The 27,917-nt window shown below is 42.3% G+C and overlaps 2 protein-coding genes across 2 annotated transcripts in view; both read left to right on the top strand.

Annotated features, from left to right (window-relative positions):
* Positions 1-27,917, top strand: part of LOC126457930 (juvenile hormone esterase-like) — a 561,537-nt gene that overhangs the window by 221,690 nt on the left and 311,930 nt on the right. The gene's annotated exons all lie outside the window — the stretch shown is intronic.
* LOC126457931 (esterase FE4-like) overlaps positions 16,184-27,917 on the top strand; it is a 179,200-nt gene continuing 167,466 nt past the window's right edge. Inside the window, exon 1 of the mRNA XM_050094642.1 lies at positions 16,184-16,210. Within this exon, the coding sequence (XP_049950599.1) occupies positions 16,199-16,210 (12 nt within the window). The 5' untranslated portion in view covers positions 16,184-16,198. The remainder of the gene's footprint in view (positions 16,211-27,917) is intronic.

Below are 27,917 nucleotides of genomic sequence, written 5' to 3'. Positions count from 1 at the left end.
TTGTCTATCCAGTCTAAGTTATAGTTACTTTAGGTCCAGTACGAACGTGTTATCATAATGAGAGATATGGATATAGACGAGCTACTTAACACCATACGCCTATTGCCTCTAGCGTCTACCTAATACGTCACATAGTCACATTTTTATATGGCGAGTTGCAGCCGAGACAGGCCATCCAAAATTTATCAGAAACGAGTAGATGTATCGAGGTGCAGCTTTAGCTTAAATTAGTTACATCGCACGGTATTGCGAATTTTCAAGCGTGCGCTGGAAGAATAACTGACGATACACTGTTAAATTCCCTTTATTATTATATCCGTATTTTGCGGCTGTGGAGGTGACCGTATTCAATACTGAGGAAGTTTGAATAAAAATACCTTCAGTCTCAAATTATCCATTTTTTGTTACATATTCGTGTAGTACGTAAAGAAATATGAATGTTTTTGTTGGACCACTTTTTTCGCTCTGTGACAGATGGCGCTGTAATAGTCACAAACGTATAAGTACGTGGTATCACGAAACATTCCGTCAGTGCGGACGGTATTTGCTTCGTGATACACTACCCGTGTTAAAATGGACCATTTACTAATTGCGGAAAAGGTCGATATCGTGTTGATGTATGGCTATTGTGATCAAAATGCCAAACGAGCGTGTGCTATGTATGCTGCTCGGTATCCTGGACGCCATCATCCAAGTGTCCGGAGCGTTCGCCGGATGGTTACGTTATTTAAGGAAACAGGAAGTGTTCAGCCACGTGTGAAACGTCAACCACGACCTGCAACCAGTGATGATGCCCAAGTAGGTGTTTTAGCTGCTGTCGCGGCTAATCCGCACATGAGTAGCAGGCAAATTGCGCGAGAATCGGGAATCTCAAAAACGTCGGTGTTGAGAATGCTACATCAACATCGATTGCACCCGTACCATATTTCTATGCACCAGGAATTGCATGGCGACGACTTTGAACGTCGTGTACAGTTCTGCCACTGGGCACAAGAGAAATTACGGGACGATGACAGATTTTTTTCATGCTTTCTATTTAGCTACGAGGCGTCATTCACCAACAGCGGTAACATAAACCGGCATAATATGCACTATTGGGCATCGGAAAATCCACGATGGCTGCTACAAGTGGAACATCAGCGACCTTGGGAGGTTAATGTATGGTGCAGCATTATGGGGGGAAGGATAATTGGCCTCCATTTTATCGATGGCAATCTAAATGGTGCAATGTATACTGATTTCCTACATAATGTTCTACCGATGTTACTACAAGATGTTTCACTGCATGACAGAATGGCGATGTACTTCCAACATGATGGATGCCAGGCACATAGCTCGCGTGCGGTTGAAGGGGTATTGACTGGCATATTTCATGACAGGTGGATTGGTCGTCGAAGTACCATGCCATGGCCCGCACGTTCACCGGACCTGACGTCACCGGATTTCTTTCTGTGGGGAAATTTAAGGATATTTGCTATAGTGATCCACCGACAACGCCTGACAACATGCGTCAGCGCATTGTCAATGCATGTGCGAACATTACTGAAGGCGAACTACTCGCTGTTGAGAGGAATGTCGTTACACGTATTGCCAAATGTATTGAGGTTGACGGACATCATTTTGAGCATTTATTGCATTAATGTGGTATTTACAGGTAATCGCGCTGTATCAGCATGCGTTCTCAAAAATGATAAGTTCACAAAGGTACATGTATCACATTGGAACAACCGAAATAAAATGTTCACACGTACCTACGTTCTATATTTTTAATTTAAAAAACCTACCTGTTACCAACTGTTCGTCTAAAACTGTGAACCGTATGTTGGAGACTATTACAGCGCCATCTATCACAAAGCGAAAAAAGTTGTCCAACTAAAACATTCATATTTCTTTTCGTATTACACGAGTATGTAATAAAAATGGGGGTTCCTTTTAAAAAAAACGCAATTGATACCCGTTTGACATATGGCAGCGCCATCTAGCGGGCCAACCATAGCGCCATCTGGTTTCCCCTTCAAGCTAGACAAGTTTCGTTCTTTGTAGTCTTTTCGTTTGACGCTTATTTCGTGAGATATTTGGCACGGTCACGATCAATGGACCACCCTGTATAAGAGCGAATATGTTATGTATTAGATGATTTACACCTGAAGATGGACCCATAGGGTCAGAAATACATCGTGTACTTTAATAAAACACGAAAAAATTTGACTGAAAGCGTTTTTATTCAAACTTACTGTAAATTCCCTAGTTCCCCTCGGATTCACTGTTATGCTCATAATTCGATAACATGTACGATTACGTGCTCCTTGACTCCACCTGAATCGTACGCTCTCGAGATTTTAACTAAAAGCCTATTTGTGATTGATAATGCCTTTTATCTAGTGTTTCCGGCACTATATATTGTTGGGTGTTTGTATGACCCTATGGCACTGACCAAATAAAGCCCGTGTGTAAATGCGCAACTATCGTCTTGTTAGTCCAGAACGATAAGAGTTCCAGACTGGTGGACTCACAAATCACTTGAGTTTCGAGACTGACTACCCTTGTAAATCGACTGAACTTCATTAGAATTACTCCAGTTAATCGCAGTCTGGAATCTGCATTGCACATAACCGCATTTATATGATTTTACCAAATGCATCCGCTCCGAATGGGTACTGATAGATATTTACGCTTGGAATGATTTCAGAGCTTCATCGGAGCTGATGTAAAGTGTTATCTTTCCAGTGATTGATGTGCATCACATTTTGTTGAAGGTCAGCTGCCGATATTTGCACCAGTCCACTTTATTCCGGAGAGTGACTTCCTTGTTTTAACTGCAGTGTTCACGAACGGCTTGAGAGAACAATCTTTCCCTTCTACCACGGTATTTGTACGTACATACATTGGATAACATTGCCCCTATCACACGTTCCTGACGCACACGTAACACCGTCCTACTGCCCGCCCCCCACTCCCTCCTCCATTCCTCTCCCTTTCATCTAACGGAATGGGGCTTGCTGAGTTGCTGATTTGACATTGATTCTCACAGAGGAGTTGTTCGAAAAAAAAAAAAGAATCCGCTATGTGGACACAAAATTTACTATGTGGACACAAAACTTGTACCGTAATTTTTGTAGTTGACTCCTGTAGGCGAATACGAAAAGAACATGGTAAGCTGCAGAACAGAGTAAAGCGGAATATGCACATTGCAGAGAACAAGCACACTCATTTAATCTGGGGCTGCTAATTTTGTTTCGCTACTGTATGGAAGAATATGCTTAGTCTGTGTCTCTGAGAGAAAATCTGCAGCAGCCGTGGAAATCTCCACTGAGGAAAACGAATACATCCACAAGGTTGCGTTTCTAATACACACACCTTCCATCTTACAGGCACTGTAGTATGACAAAAGTACGTCACAAAATATACAGGGTAAATCGGAACTCCATCGACAGAATTTCAGAGGTTCTTCAGGGATATATTCTGAATATTTTGATGTAAGGGACCAACGGTCCCCGGCGGCTCGTTGCTGAATAATAATCGTAATGTAATTATGATTTAATCGGTTTGTTACCGCAATCGCACTTGTTTCTATGAAAATATCGTTACAGAAGTGAAGAAGCTTGTTAAATTTAATCACCGAGACCTACAGCACAGATTAATGCAACAACATCAGACAGGTGCTACAGTGCTGTGATGTGATGTGGTTGACATCGCTGCGGGAACAACTCAGCGTAGCGTCGTTTTCCCGTTCTTCTACTGCATTCAGTGCACCCATACAGGAGGCGCATATCGGAAATTCTTCATCTATAAGTCTGTCCATAGCATTTTTTTTCTTTATTGTTATTTTGATACCTTATACAAAAGGTGGGCTGGCAGCGGCAATGTTACAGCGCTCTTAGAAGGATTGGGGAAGGTATTGGGAGCGTTGCAGGGTGGGGGCGAGGGCAAGGAAGGCAGTGTCATCGGCATACTGGTGGAGGTTGACGGGGGGTGAAGGCGGCGGCATGTTCGCCGTATACAGAAGGTAGTTGATAGGAAGGGCGAAAGTTTGGAGCTTGAAGAGGAGACTGGAATGCCATACACGGTCGTAAACACGCTCAAGGTCGAGGGAGAGGAAGATGGCGGATCAACGGAAGTTGAGCTGTTCGGAGAGGAGATGAGTGAGGTGAAGGAGGTCATCGGCAGAGAAGGATGGTCGAAAGCCACGCTGGGTAGGGAAAAATGGTTCAAATGGCTCTGAGCACTATGGGACTCAACTGCTGAGGTCATTAGTCCCCTAGAACTTAGAACTAGTTAAACCTAACTAACCTAAGGACATCACAAACATCCATGCCCGAGGCAGGATTCGAACCTGCGACCGTAGCGGTCTTGCGGTTCCAGACTGCAGCGCCTTTAACCGCACGGCCACTTCGGCCGGCCGGTAGGGAAAAGGAGGCGGTGCTGGCGAAGATGCAGGTGGCCTTAGTAAGGCCAATCACTTTGCCTCCTACCTCTCTGATATCTTTACCCTTCCTGACGATCCCCAGTTTGATTACTCCCTCTTCCCAGATGTCCGCGATCGAACTGACACCTCTGTCCCTCCCCTCGCCCGTGGCTTCTAGTACTTGGACAACATTACACACAACGAACTCATTGCTCCCATCACTACTCAGGATATCATCACTACACTCCGCACGAAATGCAATATCGCTCCTGGTCACGATCGTGTCACCTATTGCCACCTCCGCGAAGCTCCTGCCTCTTTCCTCTCCACCCTGGCCAGGCTCTACAATGCGGTCCTGTCCACCGGCTACTACCCCGACCTGTGGAAAACCTCCTGTATCCTGATGTTCCTTAAACCCGACAAACCGCCATCTGCTGTCTCCTCCTACCGTCCCATCAGCCTTACCTCGGTCTTCAGCAAGGTCCTGGAATCCATCCTCACCCGACGCATCCACCAGCATCTCCGCCAGCACCGCCTCCTTCCCGTTACCCAGTGTGGCTTTCGGCCGTCCTTCTCTTCCAATGACCTTCTCCTTCATCTCACTCATCTCCTCTCCGAACAGCTTAATTTCCGTCGTTTCGCTATCTTCCTCTCCCTTGACCTTGAACGAGCCTATGACCGCGTGTGGCATTCCGGTCTCCTCTTCAAGCTCCAAACCTTCGCCCTTCCTATTAACTACGTCTGTCTGATCGGCTCCTTTCTTTCCCAAGTCCTTCCTATGTCACCATCCACAACACGGATTCCTACACCTTTATCCCCTCCACCGGTGTGCCCCAGGGTCCCGTCCTCTCCCCTCTTCTGCACCTCTTGTATATGGTGGACATGCTGCCGCCTTCACCCCCCATCCACTTTCTCCAGTATGCCGATGACACTGCCTTTCTTCCCCTTGCCCCCACCCTGCAGCGCTCCCAACACCTTCCCCAATCCCATCTTGACCGGTTCACCACTTGGTGCAACCAGTGGTTGATTAAGGTCAATCTCTCCAAAACCCAGGCGATCATCATAGGCAAAACCACCCCTCCTTCTGCCTCCTTGATTTTTATATCACCATCTATGGCCGTCCTATCGCCCTCACCCCCACCCTCAAGTACCTCGGTGTCATCCTCGACCGTCGCCTCTCCTAGACCCCCCACCTCCAGACGATCCAAGCCAAGGCACGCTCCCGCCTCTGTCTCCTCAAACTCCTTTCCAGCCAAACTTGGGGTTTGGACCCCTCCACCACCCTCCATACCTATAAATCCCTCATTTGCCGTATCCTTTGCTACACCCACCCTGCCTGGATCTCCACTCCCCTACCTTTTACAAATCCCTTCAGATCCTAGAACGCCATGCTCTTCGCCTCGCCTATCGCATCCATCTCCCCTCCCCAACACGGATCCTGTGCGACCTAATTCCTTTCCCCCACCTCCTCCTTTTCCTCGAACAGATACGGATCCTCTACACCTCCCGCAAACTCGACCCTCCTGACCCGCTGGTCTCTCCCATCCTCTGCCACCCCCATCCACTGCCGCGCCTGTACTTCCATGTCCCACCTGCTCTTCATCTCTCCACTCTCCACACCCTCTCCCAAGGTGGCTTCCGCCAGCTCCTCCTCCCTGATGATGCCCTCCTCCCCTCCATCTACCCCTCCTACCAACTTTGATCCTCCCTCCCTCTTCCTGTGTTTGTTCCTTTGGCACCCTCTCTCCCTTCTCTCCCCCTTCCCTCCCTCCTCCCTTTCTCCCCACTCCACCCCCGGGCTTCCCCTACCCCCGTCTCTCCACTCCTCCTCCCATCTCCTATGCCATTGGCATCTTTGCTTCCCCTCTCCCTCCCCCTCACCCTTCTTCCCCTCTTGGCAGGTCCCCGGACTCGCACACGTTACGTGGACATTCGCACGCCGGAGATCATCGCCATCCGTTTCTCGTGTGTGCAGTCGTATTTTGTGTTTAGTGTTCACTGTCACGCTCCATCGTTCACATGTGCCATCGATATCATCAGTGTTTGTGCGTTGTGTCAACAGTTTGTAGTGTGAATTATCGTCGAGTGTGAACGGCTCCATGTTTTGTATTCTATGTCTACTGTTTTCTACCCGCCATTATGTCAATGATGAATATTCTTTCTGTTTTTCTCATTGTCTTCTCTCAGCCTGAAGAGTGGCGTAGAATGCTGCTGCCAGCCTACCTGTTGTTTGTACAGGTATCAAAAGTACAATAAAGGAAGAAAAAGACATATAAATGTGTCAGCTCATTTTAGGTTGACATGGCCTAATAGCCATAACATCTTCACTTGATAGTGGTCGAAGGCCGAAATTGCAATCGTGGCATAAAGAAAGTGTTAGTCACTGGCGTAAATATGATGCCTTTTATAAAATATCTGAATGGTCGAACGGCGATGCGACCCGTCGTCCTCCAGAAGGAGAGTCCAGCGTTGTGGCCAGCAAGTTAAAGGGAGCGTCACTGTTGTCGAACAGCAGGTACCATGAGCGAATGGAAACAAGACACGCTGTGCAATACAGATACGAAGTTAATTGAGGCAAAAAACCAAACGAAATGCAATGCATCTCTAACGCGCCGTCGGAGACAATGGATCCGTTGCACGAAAATACTCAGAAGCTATACGTGAACAACCTTTGAAAGTTTGTCGGCGGACTTCTGATTCACCATGTATGTGTACACTACAAGATTATGAGGGCGTGCAGAAAAGTAAAGCCTCCGAATTTGTTACTTTGTTTTCAATATCGGTTAAGGTATTACATGTCACACATGTTACTCGGTCGACCTTACCGCTTCGCTGCCACAAGTTACAACCCTCTGTCGCGACAGGGCTCCAAATTGTAGTGTGTAACATGGCGGTGTGTGACGTAACTACGGCGGTGAATGAGAAACCACTCAGAAAACTGAAAGCACGAATTCGAAGACTTCTTCCACACATGGAGCACCATCTTCTTCACAATGACAATGCCAGATCATACGCAAGCGCTGCAACATCCGATCGATGCCTTGGGTGCGCTGCCATCGGTCATCCTCCATACAGTCACGACTTGACCCCCACCCGATTTTCGTCTGTCTCCAAAACTTAAGAACACCTTCGAGGATTTTACTTTGATAGAGATGAAGCGGTCTAAGCAAAGGTGAGGTTGTGGCTCAGTCAACGTAGTGAAACATTCTGCAGTGTCGATATCAACAAACTGGTCTCTCGTTGGGAGAAGTTTGCTCGTCGGCAAGGTGACTATGTTAAGAAATAAACACGTTGATATCAAGAATAAAGATGAAAAATGTTGACAACGTTTATTTTATTGAAAAATCTGTAAGAGTTTTCACATAAAAAATTCTGAGGCACGTAATACTTCTTGTTTCCGATAAGGTATTTCATACTGTTAGATAGAGCAACATGTTTTTCAAATGAGACTGCTGATATTTATAGGACACTGAAGTGGTTCGAAGGCTACATCATCAGCAGACATCAGTGCGTTTACCATGGAACTGAAAAGTCTTCTTTGAACCAAATTATTTCAGTAGCGCCACCGCCATGAGTCTCAGGTTCGTTGCACTGTGCGATGTATGGCAATCTACCACGTTTTCAGTGTTATCTCGTCTGTTCCTCTGTCTTAAATATCAGTTTGATGCTGACGCTCTCAAGCCACATTCAAGCATAAAGTCCATAGATATAAAATCTGATAATCTGCAAATGAATGAACCCATTTGTTTATTGTCATATCGACGCAAAATATTGGCCTCAAAACGAAGGCAAAACAATATTTAACCAGATCGCAGGAAGTCTTTATGTTTGTGACTCAACCAACGACTGACAAGTAAGATTAGAGTTTAACATTCTGTGGACGGCAAGTTCGTTCCAGACTAGGCACATTGTCGCTTGGGACACGGACCACAACAAAATCGATTGTCAGGAATCTTCGCAGCGTTTAGTTTAATCGATACGTGGGAAGGAAGTGAAACGTATATATGGATGGCTGGTAATTTCTGCATAGCTTGCTCGCATTCTTTTGGGCGTAAGCTGGTTACTGTAGAAAAAATAACAAAAGCAACTGGATTTAATCACGAATGAACGTCTTGGTTGGACACGGGAACTATTGTTGCAAAATGAAACAAATCTTCGTCCCGCCTATGCATTCACAGAAATAGTCAAAACACGTTGTTCCCGCCAGAACTAAAACATAGTAGTCACTTTTTGTGTGTGAATTCCTAAGAGACCAAACTGCTGAAGTCATCGGTCCCTAGACTCACACACTTCTTAAACTAACTTACCGCTAAGGACAACACTCACATCCATACCCGAGGGAAGATTCGGACCTCCGGCGGGAGGGGCCGCACGATTAGTGACAGCGCCTCTAACCGCGCGGCCACTCGGCTTGGCAATCACTTTTCCGACTCAATCTTCAATAACCGTGGTAGAGTTCTGACTGGAACACTCTTTTTCCAATTCTGAAGTTGGCAGGGGTAAAATACAGGTAGCGAAGGGCTATTTACAATTTGTACAGAAACCAGATGGCAGTTATAAGAGTCGAGGGACATGAAAGGGAAGCAGTGATTGGGAAGGGAGTGAGACAGGGTTGTAGCCTATCCCCGATGTTATTCAATCTGTATATTGAGCAAGCAGTAAAGGAGACAACAGAAAAATTCGGAGAAGGTATTAAAATCGATGGAGAAGAAATAAAAACTTTGAGGTTCGCCGATGACATTGTAATTCTGTCAGAGACAGCAAAGGACTTGGAAGCTCAGTTGAACGCAATGGACAGTGTCTTGAAAGGAGGGTATAAGATTAGCATCATCAAAAGCAAAACGAGGATAATGGAATGTAGTCGAATTAAGTCGGGTGACGCTGAGGGAATTAGATTAGGAAATGAGACTCTTAAAATAGTAAAGGAGTTTTGCTATTTGGGGAGCAAAATAACTGATGATGATCGAAGTAGAGAGGATATAAAATGTAGACTGGCAATGGCAAGGAAAGCGTTTCTGAAGAAGAGAAATTTGTTAACATCGAGTATAGATGTCAGGAAGTCGTTTCTGAAAGTATTTGTATGGAGTGTAGCCATGTATGGAAGTGAAACATTTACGATAAATAGTTTGGACAAGAAGAGAATAGAAGCTTTCGAAATGTGGTGCTTCAGAAGAATGCTGAAGATTAGATGGGTAGATCACATAAGTAATGAAGAGGTACTGAACAGAATTGGAGAAGAAAGAAATTTGTGGCACAACTTGACGAGAAGAAGGGATCGGTTGCTAGGACATTTTCTGAGGCATCAAGGGATCACCAATTTAGTACTGGAGGGCAGCGTGGAGGATAAAAATCGTAGAGGGATACCAAGAGATGAATACACTAAGCAGATTCAGAGGGATGTAGGCTGCAGGACGTACTGGGAGATGGAGCAGTTTGCACAGGATAGAGTAGCATGGAGAGCTGCATTAAACCAGTCTCAGGACTGAAAACCACAACAACAACAACAGTTCAACGATGCGCGACCCGTGTGAAAACTGTTTCTTGAGCTGACCAGAAATTATTCGGTGCCTATGTCTGCTATGTAAGATAAATGCTTCAATACAAGGGGGAAAAAATCAGCTTGTCGACATCATTTTAAATCACTCTATTATAAGATAGTGAAGACCATGGAATCTGTCCTGAGAGACTTCTCGACGACAAGCCTGAATAAAACTTTCTCGGTTCTCAAGCCTTCTCATTTCCAGCTTTCGACACATTTCTCCCACATCGTCGTCAGAGACAGCTGTCGTAAATTCAAAATGATACTGCTTGAAAATCGAGAAGATTTCGTTTCAAGACCGGTGTTTCAGACACTTAGTCGACATCCCTGAACAGCATCAGCAGGATACTTGTGAACAGAATTCGCGGTCACTCTGCATAAGACGCAGTGTTGAGGCATGCTGCGCTTCGAAATACGCGCCCCTTCCTCCAGCGAGTACTTCGGGTGTGCTCCGATTGGTGGGGACAGTATCGCGCCGCGACCTTGCTCTGCTGTGAAGCATTCAGCACTCAGCAGCGTGTTGTCTGGCAGTTGGCGCCAGAGGTGAGTGCACGCAACGCTCTTGTCTACTCCACCTGCCGCTGCTTCCTGCCGTCTCAGCTGTCAGTTCGCAGTGTTTGGCTGTACAAAATTTCTTTTGTGACTTGCGTTTATTAGAGAAACCGAAGGTACGCCGATTTTCTGGCAAAAGGGGCCTCGTTTAGAAGCATAACATAATTCAGCTTAGAGTCGGTTATCACTAACTGCCTAAGTGAATATCCTTGGATGAAAACTTGCATATACCACGTTTTAGCATCTGTCTTAATCATCACTTTATATGATCTTTTCTTGGATTTCAAATGAAATTTCTCTTTTAAACGCGGAACGCCAATTCCTAAACCATTACTTTTATGAAATAGGTGTTACAAGATAGTGGGTGCGAAAACGACTAGATTCTACATTGACTCAGGCTATTCAGAGACGCTTACGCTTTAAACCAGTAGCAAATCTTGTTTTGGTTCCACCAACAGCTCCGAAATTAAATTATTCAAGTAATTTAAAGTGGTATCCTGTCTTTTTCTATTTTGTTTAGTGTCAGGAGTGGTAGATTCCTTGATGACTTGGAGTCTTCAATCATTTACTCTCCACATACTTCGAAATCCAGGTTCTGATTCACGCAAATTTATAAAAAAAATACAAAAAGTGTTATCGATAAAACGCGCATACAGCATGTAGTCCAAATGGCCATCAACAGAGAGTAAAGAGCTACAAGTCAATTAGCTTTACACATTACACAAGAACTGTTCAACACTGAGGGGCGCGCTTATATTTCAGTTCTGTAGTTTGTCAGAGTAACGGCCAATACGAAGTTCATGGAAAGGTAAACATGCATTAATAAGATAAATAACAATGGATGCCTGTTAGAACCCGGTAATAGTTAACGGAAGCTGATCCAACTGGAAACAATCCTGGCACTGGGTTCCTACAGTCTTTGAACACTGATGTGTACCGGTAACATTGTTCAGTCAACGTGTTCGGAAGCCTGTTGCTCCAGTTCAGTTTTTCAACGAACCCTAGGGCAGATTTATGCTGGCGAACTAAAAGCAAAATTTACCACCTGACGGCAGAGTACATACGCCGGAATCGGCTGCAACAAATAAATAAAATCTAAGTGTAACCGGCACCGGACCTTCACAACTCACAACCTGGGCATTCTAATGGGTTTATTGTAAAGCTTTGTAGTGTGATTGAGTACCCATCGTTGTGTATGTATTCCAATCTTGTTACTTAATTTCCTCCTTCCCCTTTTGTCAATGTCCTCATCCCCCCCCCCCCCCCTCTCTCCGACCATCTCATCCTCTTTCCTTTCTCTGTCCACTTTCTCCCCGCCTTTCTCTCTGTAAAATACCTCCTTCCCCTACCTGGGTCCATCTCTTTTGCATACTATCTGCGAAATTTGTTGCCAAGAGCGTTAGTAATAAAGACGTAATAAATTAAAACGTCACGTATGATGCGGCATTTTTTCTGCGTCTGTGTTTATGACGTCATAGCTCCTGAACTACATGTCATACAATGATACAACGTTACAGGTACAGTCAGTGGCATATGTGGATACTATATGCAAAATGTGTTACGAACAGCATTAGTAGCAAATAATGAAATGAATTTAAACATCATGCGCATTGTGGCAGGTTTCCACGCATCTCAGTGTTGGTAACGTCATGTCTCCTGCATTACGATAGGCAGGTAGTTCTTGTCTACGCAGCGATTGTTGTTTGAGACTGCGAGATATGAATGTATGTATGTATGGATACAAAAGTTCATCGCAGTGAGTAGGATACGATTCTGCTACTATTATTGATACGAACTATATTGCTTCCTCACAGGTCTCAGAAGAAGCAGATCAGACTAGTGGAACCAGTCGGTGACGTCATTACGTTTGCATTAATTTTCATGTATCCACCACATTAACAGGGAACCGTTGTCCTAAATAATAAAGTAGGTAATTTCATACACAACATAAATTCGAAGTGCATTTTGGTTTGGAGAATTGAGACGTTGTTCTAAAAAGCCTTCAGCTTTTTCGTTTACATTTTTACTTATTTCCACCGTTTTACAAAAGATTCGGCCATTTGGCATACTAGAGCGATTAATTTAACAAATCTTTAACTCGTGTATCAGTCTAACAATACTGTGAAACACATTTGAGTAATTAATATTCCAAGAAATAGCACATACCTTGGACTGATCTACAGAAAACTCCTATAAAAAGATCGTATTATTACATAGTATGATTCACGTGTTTGTCCGTAGCCTTGGAACAGCTTACACAATTTCCTCATTTAAAATTTGTTTACATTCTCATTACTTCCGTTATTGCCTCCTTGAACTTCTAGGTCCAGTCCGCGTTGCTGTGATGCCTTAGTTAAGTAGCACAAAACTGAATGTGGGAAAGATGGTTTGTAACTGGCACTGAACGCTCAACATTTAAATCACCGCCCGGGCTTTGGAATCCTAAATTGTAAGATGCCGTCAGTGCTGAGGTCATGAGAGGAGCAGCGCAAGCATGGACTGAAGTTATAGGGGAAAGAATCGTGCTGGTCTTCACACGTACCTTGCAAATCACTGTAAAGTGCGTTGCAGCGGTAACAGTACAATACATGTCCTACATTACTATTTCACTCCGTTCGAGTCATGGATGGACCTCGTAAGAGGGATTACTTATAGCCTTCCGTGTGAACTGTTGCCAGTGTAATTTGTTCTTCATACTTCCGCCCCTCCAACTCTTTTCCCACGTACACTTCTCCCGTGTTAGTTTTCGTTACTCACTGTTGTACGTACTGCACATAAATGCTGCACTCTGCAGCTTGGTTCCCCGAGCGGCCGCTACTAACTGATCCTGAACAGCTGTGACACCTCTGGCGCCCGTCTCTGCTTGGCGCTCCAAGCGACCCCTTGCGTCGCCTGTGCTTCAAACTGGCCCTGCGTGGAAGAAACACGGAAGGGGCAGAGGTTTATTCAAAAATAACTATTAAACTCAATGCTTGAAATCATTCAAATAGGTTTTTAAGATTTTAGGTCTCTTTCTGAGTGTGCTGCTTACTGAGACTTTTCATCATCTGTTATATCCTCATTATCCAAACGAGTCCTCACCAGCATTCGTGTTACTACATCTTCCATTTGCATTCTTCTTCCTTATACTAGGCGCTTCAGCTAGTCAAGTGTTTTGCAAGCAGTATTTTGTGTACAGGAACAATTTTTCATTTGGATGTCAGGGAATGGAAGCCTGCTATTTGCTTGACCTAGAAAGAGTCTACATAATCATGCCACATCACAAATCTTCGTGAGTAAGATCCATGAATTTCCTTTGCATGACTGACAACCGTAACTCATTAATGTTGTAATTGTCCTAAAATAATAGCCGTTCCTTTTCTGTCGACCATTTGCTTCTGTGACGCTTCTACACCTACACTGCGCAAGCCGCCACATGGTGTGAGGCGGAGGATACTTTATGTACCGGTGTCACTTATCCCATTTCCTGTTCCAGCTGCGTACAGTTCATGGGAAGAATGATTGCTGGTAAGAGTCCGTGTGGACTCGAATCCCTGTAATTTCATCTTGGTCTTTTAGCAAGATATACGTAGTAGGTAACAATATATTGGACTCTAGAAATGTACTCTCTCGGAACGTTAACAGAATGCCATACCGTGATGAAGAAAGCCCCTCTTGCAGCGTCTGCCACTGAATTTGGCTGAGCATCTCCATAACGCATTCGAGCTTATTAAATGGAGTTGTAACGAAACGTTCTGCTCTACTTTGGATCTTCTCTATTTCCTCTGTCAGTCCTATGTAGTACGGATCCCATACTGACGAGCAATATTGAAGTGTCCAGAATGAGATTTTTCACTCTGCAGCGGAATGTGCGCTGTTATGAAACTTCCTGGCAGATTAAAACTGTGTGCCTGACCGAGACTCGAACTCGGCACCTTTGCCTTTCGCGGGCAAGTGCTCTACCAACTGAGCTACCCAAGCACGACTCACGCCCCGTCCTCACAGCTTTACTTCTGCCAGTACCTCGTCTCCTACCTTCCAAAGTTTACAGAAGCTCTCCTGCAAACCTTACAGAACTAGCACTCCTGAAAGAAAGGATATTGCGGATACATGGCTTGCCACAGCCTGGGGGATGTTCCCAGAATGAGATTTTCACTCTACAGGGTGCGCTGATATGAAACTTCTTCACAGGAGAGCTTCTGTAAAGTTTGGAAGGTAGGAGACGAGGTACTGGCAGAAGTAAAGCTGTGAGGACGGGGCGTGAGTCGTGCTTGGGTAGCTCAGTTGGTAGAGCACTTGCCCGCGAAAGGCAAAGGTCCCGAGTTCGAGTCTCGGTCCGGCACACAGTTTTAATCTGCCAGGAAGTTTAATATTGAAGTGTGTTGTAAGCCACCTCCTTTGTTGATAGATAACATTTCCTGAGGATTCTTCAACTAATCTGTCTGGCACCTGCCTTACTCGCGATTGCTTTTATACGGGCCTTCCACTTCAGACCGCTCCATGCGCATGCTCCTAGATGTGTCACGGAAGTAACTGCTTCTAGTGATCATTATCCAATTTTGTAATCACACAATAAAGGGCCTTTCTGTCTTTGTATTCGCAATAAGTTACATTTATGTTGATGATCAATTACCACTGCCGGCACCAAACGTAGATCCTCTGCAGGTACTCCTTCATTTCGTTAGGTTTCTGTGTTGCGACTTCTCTGTATATAACAGCATCACACGTAAAAACCCCCATGGGGCTTTCGACGGTATCTACTGGGTCACATGTATGTATTGCGAAAAGTAGTAGTCGAACAAAAGCCCCCCGGGGAAAGGCCGATGTCACTTTTGTGTCCGAAGACTCCTCTCCGTTCAGGGTGACATGCTGTATTCTGTTTGCTAGCAACTCTTCAGTCCAGTCACGCAGTTGGTCTGATATTCCACACGCTCATTTGGCGTCAGTGTGGAGATGTATCGAACGCCTTCCGGAAGTCAAGGAACACGGAATCTGTCCGAGGACCTGTGTGTACTGCTTCTGGGTCTCGTGGACGAACAGAGCTAGCTTGGTTCCACACGATCGGTGTTTTCAGAACCCATGATGTTTTTCAGGAACATTATAATACGAGAGCATTAAACATGTTCCAAAATTCTACGACAGAGGTCAAAGACACAGACCTATAGTTTTGTGCGTCTGTTCGACGACGTTCTTGAAAACAAGAATGACCTATTTCTTTCCAATAATTAGGAATGCTTTGCTCAGCTAGAGACTTTTTGTCGTTCGTGCAACGTTTTAGAGGAAGAAATGTAGTGTCATCTTCCTCTGTGAAACAGTTTTGGAAAAGGACTTTTAGTATTTCTGCCTTTTCTGTGTCATTCCCTGTTTTAGTGCCGTTATGGTTACAGTGTGTCTGTACAGCTTCGATCTATTTACTGCTTCAACACAACACCGGAACTTCCTAGGATTTTCTGTCAAGTTGGTAGATAGTTAGATTCGTTGAACGCTACATGCATAACCCTCCTTACGCTAATGTTGGCTTAGTTACACTTGTTTCTGTGGAAAACTTTGGCTACGTTTAAATTTGCAGTGAAGCACTCTTTGCTTTCTTGGCAGGTTCCTAACACGGTTGTCAAACCACGGTGGGTCTTTTCCGCATTTCTCAATCCTGTTCGGCACATACTTGTCTGAAGCGTGTTGTACGATGCTCTATTCATTGATGCTCAACATTGTCAGCGCTGGACATGAAATTTCAGGTAATCTAAATCTGTTTCTTGTCGCTCTTCCTAACAGGAAGATATTCCTGGCTCTTTGTATTCCTATTTACAGCGGTGTTCAGTGATGCTGTATCGGACTTATGATCACTGATTCTCTGATCTAAACTGAGTCGAAAAGTTCAGGTATGTTTGTCACCAGAAGGTCTAAATGGTATCTTCACGAATTACTTCTCTGATTAACCGCTCAAGGTAATTTTCGGATAAGACACAGGGAACAACTTCACATGATTCGGTCCTTACTACCCGTCCTAATCACTTGAGTTCCTAATCTATAGCTGGTAAGTTAAAATCTCCACCTAAAACTATAACATGACCAGGAAATTTACGTGAAATATTCTCCAACAGTTTATTTATTGCGTCACTACTGCTGCTTAGGCAGAGAACAATCGATGTTCTTGTTGGACCCATTTTGAACATTTACCTTCACCCAAGTTATTTCACATTGAGTCTGTACTAATCTCACCAGATATTATGGTATTATTTATTGCTATGAAGACGCCTCCACCACCAACGTAGAAACTAGCTTTTGCAATAAACATTCCAGTCGGAGTTGAGAATTTCATTGCTATGACATACGGATTAAGCCACCTTTCTGAACCTAGTACTGTGACGGCATTGTTGCCGTTTGAAAGCGATGTTAGTTCCGATCATGCAGTTAAATAATACTGTATTAGCATTTTCTTCCTCCGATGTTTATGATAATGCTACTCTCTGGATTCAGAAGGCATCTTATCGGGCCTGTGGATGATGGTGATGTTTGTTTTCTGGGACGCTCAACGCGCGGTCATCAGTGCCCGTACAAAGTCTCAATTTTTTCATAGTCCAATTTTATTATACAGTCCAGTTTAGCTACTGTCACGAATGATAATGATGATAATGATAACACAAACACCCAGTCCCCAGACAGACAAAATCCCCAACTCGGCCGGGAATCGAACCCGGGAGTGTCTTTGGAGGCATTTCTCCATTATAAAAAAAAATTACACATGTGTACGTGTGGCGTGCACTAATACTCTAGCATCCGCTTCCTGCGTTTAGCGCACGCCTGACCTCTGAAGGGGGTCCCCTACAGTTCTCCACGGGATAGCGGAGGTAGGGAAACTTGCATCCGATATCGTCACAGAAGCGTCTGAGCCTCTGGTTTAGACCTTCCTCTCCACTCCAAACCAGAGGACCGCGACAGGTTTTGGGAAAGACTGCAAAACGATTGCTCTCTTCCACTCTTGCAGGCGAGGCTAGCTGTCTCCACCAAATCAGCCAGCCGCGCGTAAGAACGTAGGATGACCTCTGAACGCAGGCGGCAGGCATTCGCGTCTACATGAGGCGGGTGCACCCAGTATGCTCAATCGCTGCCGGCAGAGTCTTATCCATATCTCAGACGACACTGCCCCCCCCCCCCCCCCTCATAAAAGAAAGGTTCAAATGGCTCTAAGCACTATGGGACTTAACATCTGATGTCATCAGTACCCTAGACTTAGAACTACTTAAACCTAACGCCATCACACACACCCATGCCCGAGGCAGGATACGAACCTGCGAACGTAGCAGCAGCATGGTACCGGACTTAAGCGCCTAGAGCCGCTCGGTCACATTGGCCGGCTCCCTACCTATCTTCATTCAATAAACAAGAAACTGAACACTAGCTCTGGTGTCTTTTAGGCGGCGCGGAAGACGACACTATAACCAGCCGGCCGAAGTGGCCGTGCGGTTAAAGGCGCTGCAGTCTGGAACCGCAAGACCGCTACGGTCGCAGGTTCGAATCCTGCCTCGGGCATGGATGTTTGTGATGTCCTTAGGTTAGTTGGGTTTAACTAGTTCTAAGTTCTAGGGGACTAATGACCTCAGCAGTTGAGTCCCATAGTGCTCAGAGCCATTTGAACCATTTGACACCATAACCTATGTCACAACGAGTAAAGTACGAGCTGCTATATGAGCTGAACATAGGTGTACGCCGCACAGGGGAACAAAAAACTAACGGATGGCTGCTCTACAATGTTCACATTACTTGGAGAGAGTCGGGTATAAGTGCGGCATCCGTTGACTACGCGAGTAACTAGTAATAGTACAGTAGTAGTGATGTGTAGGAACATTAATGGAACGTTGACATAGACACCGTCGTATGTGGAGCAAATGACAGGTTTTGGTTCATTGCTATGACACTGCAAAAACTGTGGAATCTCTGTCAATGAGAGATTTCTTTTTTAAAAAAACACCGCTTTCGTATTCAGTGTCAGCTGCTCATGCTCCAGTGTGCCGGCACGGTAACTCAGCGTGTTTGGTCAGGGGAGTGGCCACACTCCGTAATTAAAAAACAGTGAAATTATCATCGAAGGACTTTGAAAGCAATCTGTGACAGCCACACAGAACCACTGATGGTAAACGACGAAGAAACAGATCAAAAGAAATAATATAAACAAATAGTTGGTGCTGCTGCCTCCAGATAGCACGGTTCCGATTTCTATTCCCGACCAGGTCGGATTTTCTTCCGTTGGACACTAGATGTTTGTTTCATCCTAATCACTTCATCTCATCTTCGTCAAAAAGACACTAAAATCACTGAGGTTGCGTCAAATAGAAAAACTTGTTCCAGGCAACCGAGCAACTCTCGACGGTGTCTCCCGAACAATAATGCCATACGATCATTTCACTTTGTTATGTTCACTTTCAAATATGCAGCATCGAAACATGGTATCTCAATAGAGAACATGAAATGTATAGAATGCACCATGTGAGTAGTCAAGGTTTGATTGCTTCGTGGTACAATGTAACGAGAAAGCTGAATTAGAAAATTGCAAAACAGGTTTTCAGGTAAGAAGCTCTGAATATTTTTCAGGCTCCTACGTAACACTTCACAGGATCGTGATAAAATTAGAACAACAAGAGTCGCGCTATGCACTGAAAAAAATGATTATTATTCCCACACTTCACCCATACACACAAACATATGGTACATTCTGCCATACACTTCAGTGCTTCGTAGAGTACTGATGCGGAAATTCCCATTGTTAATTTAACGGAAGAGATTCCAATTTTCAAGCAATAAACTGCATACTCAACGTTTTTAGTTATGAGAACGCTCGCTGTAAAAGATTAGAGTCATATTGTACCAAATGTCTTTTCCATGAATGATCTTAGCAGATAGACAATCCATTAGTTCTGAAAGCATCTCAGATCTCCCAGCAACAGAGAAATCTGAACTTCTTCATTCATTCAAGATATCAGTGAGCATGATGTCTGTATTGTACAAGTGATTATAGTGTCGATAAACATGTTATAGAAAGGTACGAAAAGTCTCTGCATAGTAAATGCAGTAAAAACAATTTTTGACTACACGAGCACCCGGCAACGGAAACTACCACTGAATAGGAAAGTGTTGAAGATACATACCACGTTATTAAATCTGGCTATAAGTTGAAAATAATTTCACCTTAGCAGATAGTACCGAAAACTTGTGACTTTGAATTTTTAATAGCTATGAAAATACTTTGTAGGATTTAAAATGAAAAAGTTGGGATTCATACAACTTAGCTTATCACGCAGGGGGGCCTGGTTCGATTTCCGGCAGGGGACTGGATGTTGTGTGTTCATCTTCATTTTCATCATTGCCAGCAAGTCGCTGAAATGGCGTCAACTGAAAAGGACTTGCAATACGGCTGCCGAACTTTCCCGCATGGGGCCTCCTGGCTAACAAAGCCATACGCTCATTTCCATTAGTAAGAAGATGACTTACTCATGCGTAAATTATGTATAGCGTTAACCCCACGCTTTTTGCTTTAAATCTTAAAACTATTTTTATAGCTGTTGAAAATTCAGTCACAAATTTCCATGACTATCTGTATGGGCTTAGGAATCTGTACGGTAAATAATTACTATTAAAAACAGTCTTGATCACGATTTATTTAACAAGGTGACCGGTTTCGACCACTACTGTGGTCATCTTCAGACCACTGAGTAGGAACCCCTTTCTCTTGGAGAAACCGGTCACCATGTTAAATAAATAAATCGTGATCAAGACTGTTTTTAATAGTAATTATTTACAAGACATTGATCACTGCTGTTCCCCTAATGCATTCAAAAGTAAATCTGTACGGTGTTAGGGGAAATTATTTTATACTTTGAAAGGTGGCTACACTGAGCCACAGCGCCAGAGATTGTGCCAAAGAGTATTATTCCACCGCCTCCACTGGCAGTGCTTGTCGAGAACTCGTGGTGGATAGTGCTTGCTGAGATGTCGTAGTGAAAAGTTCTTGTCGAGAAGTGGTGGTGGAGAGTGCTTGCTGAGATGTCGTAGTGGAGAGTGCTTGTTCCATGTTTTATCCAGTTGTTTGATGGGCTAGACAGCAGATGTTGTTCGAATGGAGATATTGTAATGATCAGAGTGCTTTTCGTCAATATATATGAAGGTAAAATATTCCCTGTTTTTTTCATTATTTCAGTGTCTTAAATAATGCGTCATTACAGGTTCAGTCAACAAAGCATCTGGCTCGTGTTCTTGTATTAGAGTGTAATTCTGGTTTCCTTACGCAATTATAGTATTTCTTTTTTTTAATTACTTCAGTATAAATAGTATTTAAAATTTCTTGTCTTGTTGGAGAAGAACCGTGCCGGATGTGTACGTTGAATCACACTCCCACACACAGAACAATTACGCTTGTGTTTTGGTTTCGTAGGTTTTATAGTTGCTGGGGACTTAATTAATTAATTGTGTTAACGAAAATATTCTTTCTTTCTTTCTTTGTTGCTATTCTATGCAGTCAGATTGCGTACAAATACTAGTCAGGGCCAACCGTTTACGAGACTTCGTAATCGGACATACAGCTACAAAAATTTAAAAAGTATTTGCATTTCATACTTATTAATTAAGACCCCATGCACGTGGCGACCGCTGCTTCGGATCGTCCCTTGGAATTCTTCTGATTGTAAAAATAGTAGACAGTAGTATTGTTGTAGTAATTTGTAGTTTAGTAATTGTAGTCTATATTGCATGTGTAGATTTGGTAATTGGCATTCTTCTAATGGTATTTTGCAAAATTTATTTTTTGTTGTCTTGTCTACGGGTTTGATAATTTAGTGCAATTATTTCAATTGTTCGTTAATCGTGTTTGGGGGAAGCATTTCGTGTGAATTGTATTGTCGGTGATAACGTGTTATATTCTCTGTAATTTTCGTATTGTGACAAGTTTTGTATGTTTTGTAAATGATTACGCGATCGATGAAAAAGGCGAAAATGATGAATAGTGAGAATGACGAAATTGTTGACATGGCGAACTCGCCAACACAGGACAACAGTATGATGAATAATGGAGTTGAAAACAATTTAATAAGTCGGGAAGACAGTCCGGAACCATTTCAAAATTTTTCTCAATCAGAAAATTCACAGAATACGAGATTAACGATAGAAGATTCTGGAATAGTATCGAACACAGATGGCTTTACAGCTATGACGAAGGAAGCTGGTTTTGTGGGAAATGTTAGGGGCGAAAGGAATTTCGTACAAGTTAATATGGAGCTGTTGATGAGTGCAATATTAAATTTTCGATCTGAATTTAAAACTGAGATAGGAACAATTAAAACTGAGATAGGAACAATTAGAACTGAGATGGGAACTATGGAAACACGGTTAGACTCAGTGGGATCACAAATAGGAACAATTAGAACTGAGATGGGAACAATGGAAACACGGTTAGACTCACGAATAGGGACATGTTTCAAAAATATGAAAGATGAATTAAAGAAAGAAATCAGAGAAGAAGTACAACCGATTTTGAATGCTCACAATAATAGATCAAATTCAATAGAAATCAGACAAAGGGAACAGGATAGAGAACAGGAAGAAAGAGATCGCGTGATAGTACAAAAATTTTCAGTGTTAAATTTACAACGTGCACACGATAAGGAGGAAATATTTGAGAGAATCGAGGAATCCGTACCAAATGACAGAATAAATAATCTAACACAACAATATGAACAGTTAACTACCAAATGTGTTAATACTGTAACCCGAGTCGCGACACTTACGGAAGATGTAAATAAACAGAAAGAACAAATAGGTGATTTATCGGAAAGAGTTGAGGAGATTTCAGATAAATTGACAAGTCTTAGTTTAAATGGGGACAGAGATTCAGATGATACAGCACCATTGCCATTTGCAGAAACCGAAGAGTACCAGAACATAAATAAACATGTTGAAAATCAGGGAAAATTTAATGAACGCGTTAAAAGGGAAGTTGAGGCATTACGAAAGCAAGTCAAACAAATTGATGGCGAAATCGTAGGAAAAGACAGTAGAAGAAATTTAGAATCACAAATAGCAGAGGGGTTTGAAGAAAATAATTTGTTTCATTTACGGGATGCAACAAGAGAGCGCCAGGCGCGTGAACTTGACAATAATCGACATTCGGACTGGGACAGACGCGGTAGGTCTTTGTCGCCACGAGGAGAAAACTTTGACTGTAAACACTTTTTAACTGTTCGGAAATTTAAGATCTTTCGCAATTCTAAGAACGACATACATCCATATTCATGGTTAGATCAATTTATGTACGCAAATTGGCCACTAAGTCACAAACTAGAAATTATGTGCAGCTATTAAAGTCCTCAGGGGATTCACTACTCCAAGTGAATATGTGCCGTAGCGTGCATAGGGCCCCGAGCTGTCGTGGTGCTATTTCCCTTTTAGTTTTCTGCACCGCTGCCTACTCTTTTACTATTCTTTGCATCTGTCAAAACAACTCTTCGACTATCTATCTATCTAGAGAATCGTTAAACAATAACCGGATATGACTATTTTACCCAAAAGTGATTTCGGAAATTACCGTTTGGACTTACTATATCTTCTGCAGCATTCATTCGTAGTTTAAAGGAAATTTTACCTGTTTATCTTAGTGACAATATTACTTCATATGTTGACGACATTCTTATTGCTAAACGTTCTTGGAGTGAACACAACAAAATTTTGGATTCATTATTACGTATTTTTGCAAGAGTTGGCATTACAGTGAACTTAGAAAAATCTGAATTTGGTCGTTCTCAGCTGAAATTTCTCGGTCACATTATTTCTACAGAAGGTATTCTTCCTTATCCAGAGAAACTAGACGCTATTCGTAATTATGCTGTTCCTACCACAAAACGTGATGTTCATAATTTCCTTGGTGTCTGTAATTTTCTTAGACGCTTTGTTAGATTGAACGATTTGGCCACACCTCGTTTTTGCGATCTATCTGGAAAGTTCTTACTAAACGAAAATCGGTCGACAACTCTGTTTGGTTAGTTTGTATTTCTGATGAGTGGGTCAATAAATTGATTTGGTACACACATTTCAGTTATGCACACTTTGGTCCCAGAAAATGCTTTTATAAATTACGAGAAAATTGCTACTTCAGTAATATGGAAAACGTATTCGACCTGTTCTTGCCAAATGCAAATTATGTCAAAAGGCTAAGCCGCCAACTATTTCTCACAGAGCACCGTTGTTTCCTATCATTCCAGCAAAATTAAAGGAGATGGCTGTAGTCGATTTGTTCGGTCCAGTAGTTAGTTCTGCTAATGGTTTTGCGTACATTTTCGTAGCAGTGGAATTGACATCAAAATATGTGTGTTTTACACCTTTACGCAAAGCAACAGCTCGTTCAGTATCTAACGCTTTCATCAAACATTTTCTTAAAGAAGTGGGTCGTGTTGATAAGGTTATATCAGATAATGTATCACAGTTTCGTTCTAAAATTTGGCTTCGTACTCTACGGCGTCGTAAGATTAAACCAATTTTCATTTCACTTTTTCACCCTCAATCTAACGCTTCAGAGAGATGGATGAAGAAAATCAATAAATTGTGTCGTCTTTATTGTCATTAGAATCACAGAACTTGGGATCAGTATCTTCATATTTTTCGAAAGATTCTGAATGAACTTCCTAATGACTCAACTTCTTTACCGTCTATACTGATATTAAAAAATAAAGCAGCGACAAATCGCATTTCTGAAATCGTCCCTTTTCCGCCTACACGGAAACTGCGGCATTCTGAAGTTGTCAACCTGGCTCTGCAAAATATTGCATCTGCGGCTGCTAGAAGAGAGAAATCAGCTAAGCGTCCTGGTCATTTAAAAACTTTTTCAGTTGGCCAAAAGGTGTTAAGTCTCATCGTTTGTCTCACAAAGGAAAAGGCTTGTGTTGCAAATTGTTTCTGCTTTATAACGGTCCATATAGAGTTCCCAAAATTATTCATGATAACACTGTCGAAGTAGAAACTCTTAAATCTCGGCGCTCTAAGGGAGTACATCATATATCTAACGTTAAAATTTTTGTGGAATGACATACGTTTGAGAAACTAACAGTTATACGTAAACATGCAGAGAATACAAGGATACCGCGCTGTGTTTTGGCGGCGGCACATACTCAAAGCAACAGTCAAGTCTGCGTGCCGCACAAGGCAGTCGTTGACCACAAACAATTACTTCCTACGTCACGCGCCTACAGCTGATAGAGCGCTCAGTGCGAATGCACTGACAGCCGTAAACAAATACACAGTGTAATTTCTCCGAATAAATTCAGTATAAAGCTATAGTGACTTGATGAATTATGTTATTAACGTTCAGTATTTTTCAGGATACGGTTGTATAAAATATTTAAGAACTTCAGGTAAATTCTGTGTGTCTCCGACGTTAAGACGACTTGCTATCTAGAAAATTTCAGGAAGAATGTAATTTTGAAGAAGAAACTAATAAACTAGAAAGGGTAACTATTAATTGAGTTTATTTTTCAGGTAACATATTTCCACTTAGGTATGTACTTTAGACGTAATTTGCTGCTCGTGATTACGTGATTCATACTTTGTGCTAATTTCATGTTCTATGAGTTTACTTGTGAAGCGACGTGCTTGCGTACGTTAACTGATTTTGACAATGATTGATTAATGAACAGGGTTGTTATTTGTATATATTATGCATCGCTTGGCTGCACTGCTTTTTCACTGATGTCATATTTTTCTATTATGTGCCTGCTGTGCTTATTTATTTAAATTATAACTGTCACCTGATTAATTGTGCTGACTGTGATTATGTATGTAAGGTATACTTTGTGATTTATCTGCTTGCGCCTTCATGTTTACTTATTAAGATTACATATGAACATTTATGTGCCTGCTGTGCTTATTTATTTAAATTATAATTGTCACCTGATTAATTGTGCTGACTGTGATTATGTATGTAGGTTACACTTTGTGATTTATATGCTTGCGCCTTTATGTTTACTTATTAAGATTACATATGAACATTTATTTTCTTATGCTGATATGATGCTAATGATCTGTTTATTATGTAAGATATATGTTTGCTGCTGTGCATATGGATTGCATATTTACACATTTCTGTTTTGTTGTCATAACTACTCCTTAATTTGGTATATAGAAATGCTGATGTACTGTGTATGAACATAGAGTGTAGGTCACACTATTGTATTAATTATAGATTGTTTGCTTGGCAGAGCCTCGTTGTAAGAATTGTGCTGCATCCACTTGTTGACATTCTGTTCTCCACTGGTATATTTACTCATTATTGCATGTTTTGCTTACGCTCAGTGTCTTACATTTTTAAGATAAAAAAATGAACTGCTATAATTAGACGAACGACATTAGTACAAGAAACTTCATAGAAGTCACATGAGCTGAGGTTTTATGGAAGCTGTATAAATTTATGCTAATAGGAAGGAAGCTAACGACATGACATACCAACACTAGGTTTAGACCATTGACAGTTATTACACTACATTCTTCGGGAGCAATTGAAATAGCAAGTGACACTTGACACAAAAAATACTCCACATGTTTGCTTCTGCCATGATTCTTGAAGTGGTGTACACACTGTGAAATATTATGATCATTCATACTACATAATCGTACTTAATTACTGGGAGTTATTCGAACTTAAGTCTGTTAGAGGTCATGTATGCATTTTTTTTTTTTAATTTAATGATGGACAAGGTAACCAAAATGTATTTTATAATTCATAATGAGTAGAAGATTTGGCTCAGGTGGACTACACAGAGGTTGTGTGTGGACATTGTGTCTTCGGATTGTATGGGATGATGAACTGAAGTTTGCACTAGGATTTTATCTGTACTTGTTCGAGGAGACTGACTAGAGGAAAGCGTTGTTATGGAAGTGAAATGATATTGGCAATAAGGTTTATATGTATTGACGTATTGAAGAGGTATTATTGAGGTATTGAGATTATGTGAAGTTGATGATTATTGGAGTTTTGGTGGATAAAAGGTAAAGTAAGTGAGGAGCATATTTTTTTTTTTGCTGGTTTATATGGAACAAGGAGGATGAAGATGGCAGACTAGAACACTCAAGTAGAAGGAAGATTGTCTACACACACACTTTGTTAAATCACTAAGCAGTATATCTTTTTTTTTTTTTTTTTGGGAGAGAGGAAGTATTTGCATATCTTGGCACACTGACAGTTGTTCAGAAACAGTACATTTGATTTGGCTTGGCAAACACTGCTCTTGACATGATGACTATGACGTTGACTAACTATTATTGACTGTTATGCACTATGCCACTACTACTTGATACACATGATGAACATCAAATTTTGACAGAATTGCATTTACACAGTTAACACTATTCAATTACACAGTAGTACTTAATGTGGATGAAAGATGAGTGAGTGTGTTTTGTATGTTTTCCCTTCCTAATCCCAGATAAGTGGTACCGACTTACCTCCTAAATATTATTTTACTTGTTTGTTGTGGCTTGCACTGACACCCACAAATATTATAGGTTTACTGATATTTGTGCATTTGTAATATTTAATATGACAATTATCTGATATCATTTGTGTGTTTCTTATAATTTGTATGTTTAGTGTAAGAGTATTGATAATAATTTTGTAAAATCAATTGTGTGTGCATTCAAACTGTTGTTCACACCTGCACCTGTTCAACATTGATGTGTGACACTTAGAAATGTTTAATTTCTGCTGATGAACTGTCTGATTAGTGATGGTGAATATTATGGACTGTTACCTGCACTTGTTCAACATAATGCGTGCCACTTAGAAATGTTTAATTTCTGCTGATGAACTGTGTGATCAGTGATAGTGAATATTATGGACTGTTACTTGCACTGTTTCTACATGATTGGTGCAACTAGGACATGTTTAATTTCTGCTTATAAACTCTGATGAACAGTGTGATTAGTGATAGTGAATATTATGGACTGCTGTCTGGACCTGCTCATCATTGATAGGTGCCACTGATGAACTGCTTCTACTGACATAATGTCACTTGTTGGTGTCCGCACCTGTTTAACATTACTGGGTGCCACTGATGGACTGCTTCTACTGAAATGTCACTTGTTGCTGTCTGCACCTGCTCAACATTGCGGGTGCCACTGATGGACTGCTTCTACTGAAATGATGTCACTGATGGACTGCTTCTACTGAAATGATGTCACTTGTTGGTGTCTGCACCTGTTCAACATTACTGGGTGCCACTGATGGACTGCATCTATTGAAATAATGTCACTTGTTGGTGTCTGCAACTGTTCAACATTGCCGGGTGCCACAGATGGAACTGCTTCTGCTGAGATAGTGTCACTTGTTGGTGTCTGCACCTGTTCAACATTGCTGGGTGCCACTGATGGACTGCTTCTACTGAAATGTCACTAGTTGGTGTCTGCACCTGC

This window comes from Schistocerca serialis, chromosome 2, assembly GCF_023864345.2.
Source record: "Schistocerca serialis cubense isolate TAMUIC-IGC-003099 chromosome 2, iqSchSeri2.2, whole genome shotgun sequence".
NCBI lineage: Eukaryota > Metazoa > Arthropoda > Insecta > Orthoptera > Acrididae > Schistocerca > Schistocerca serialis.
This window is presented reverse-complemented; position numbering and strand designations above follow the sequence as displayed.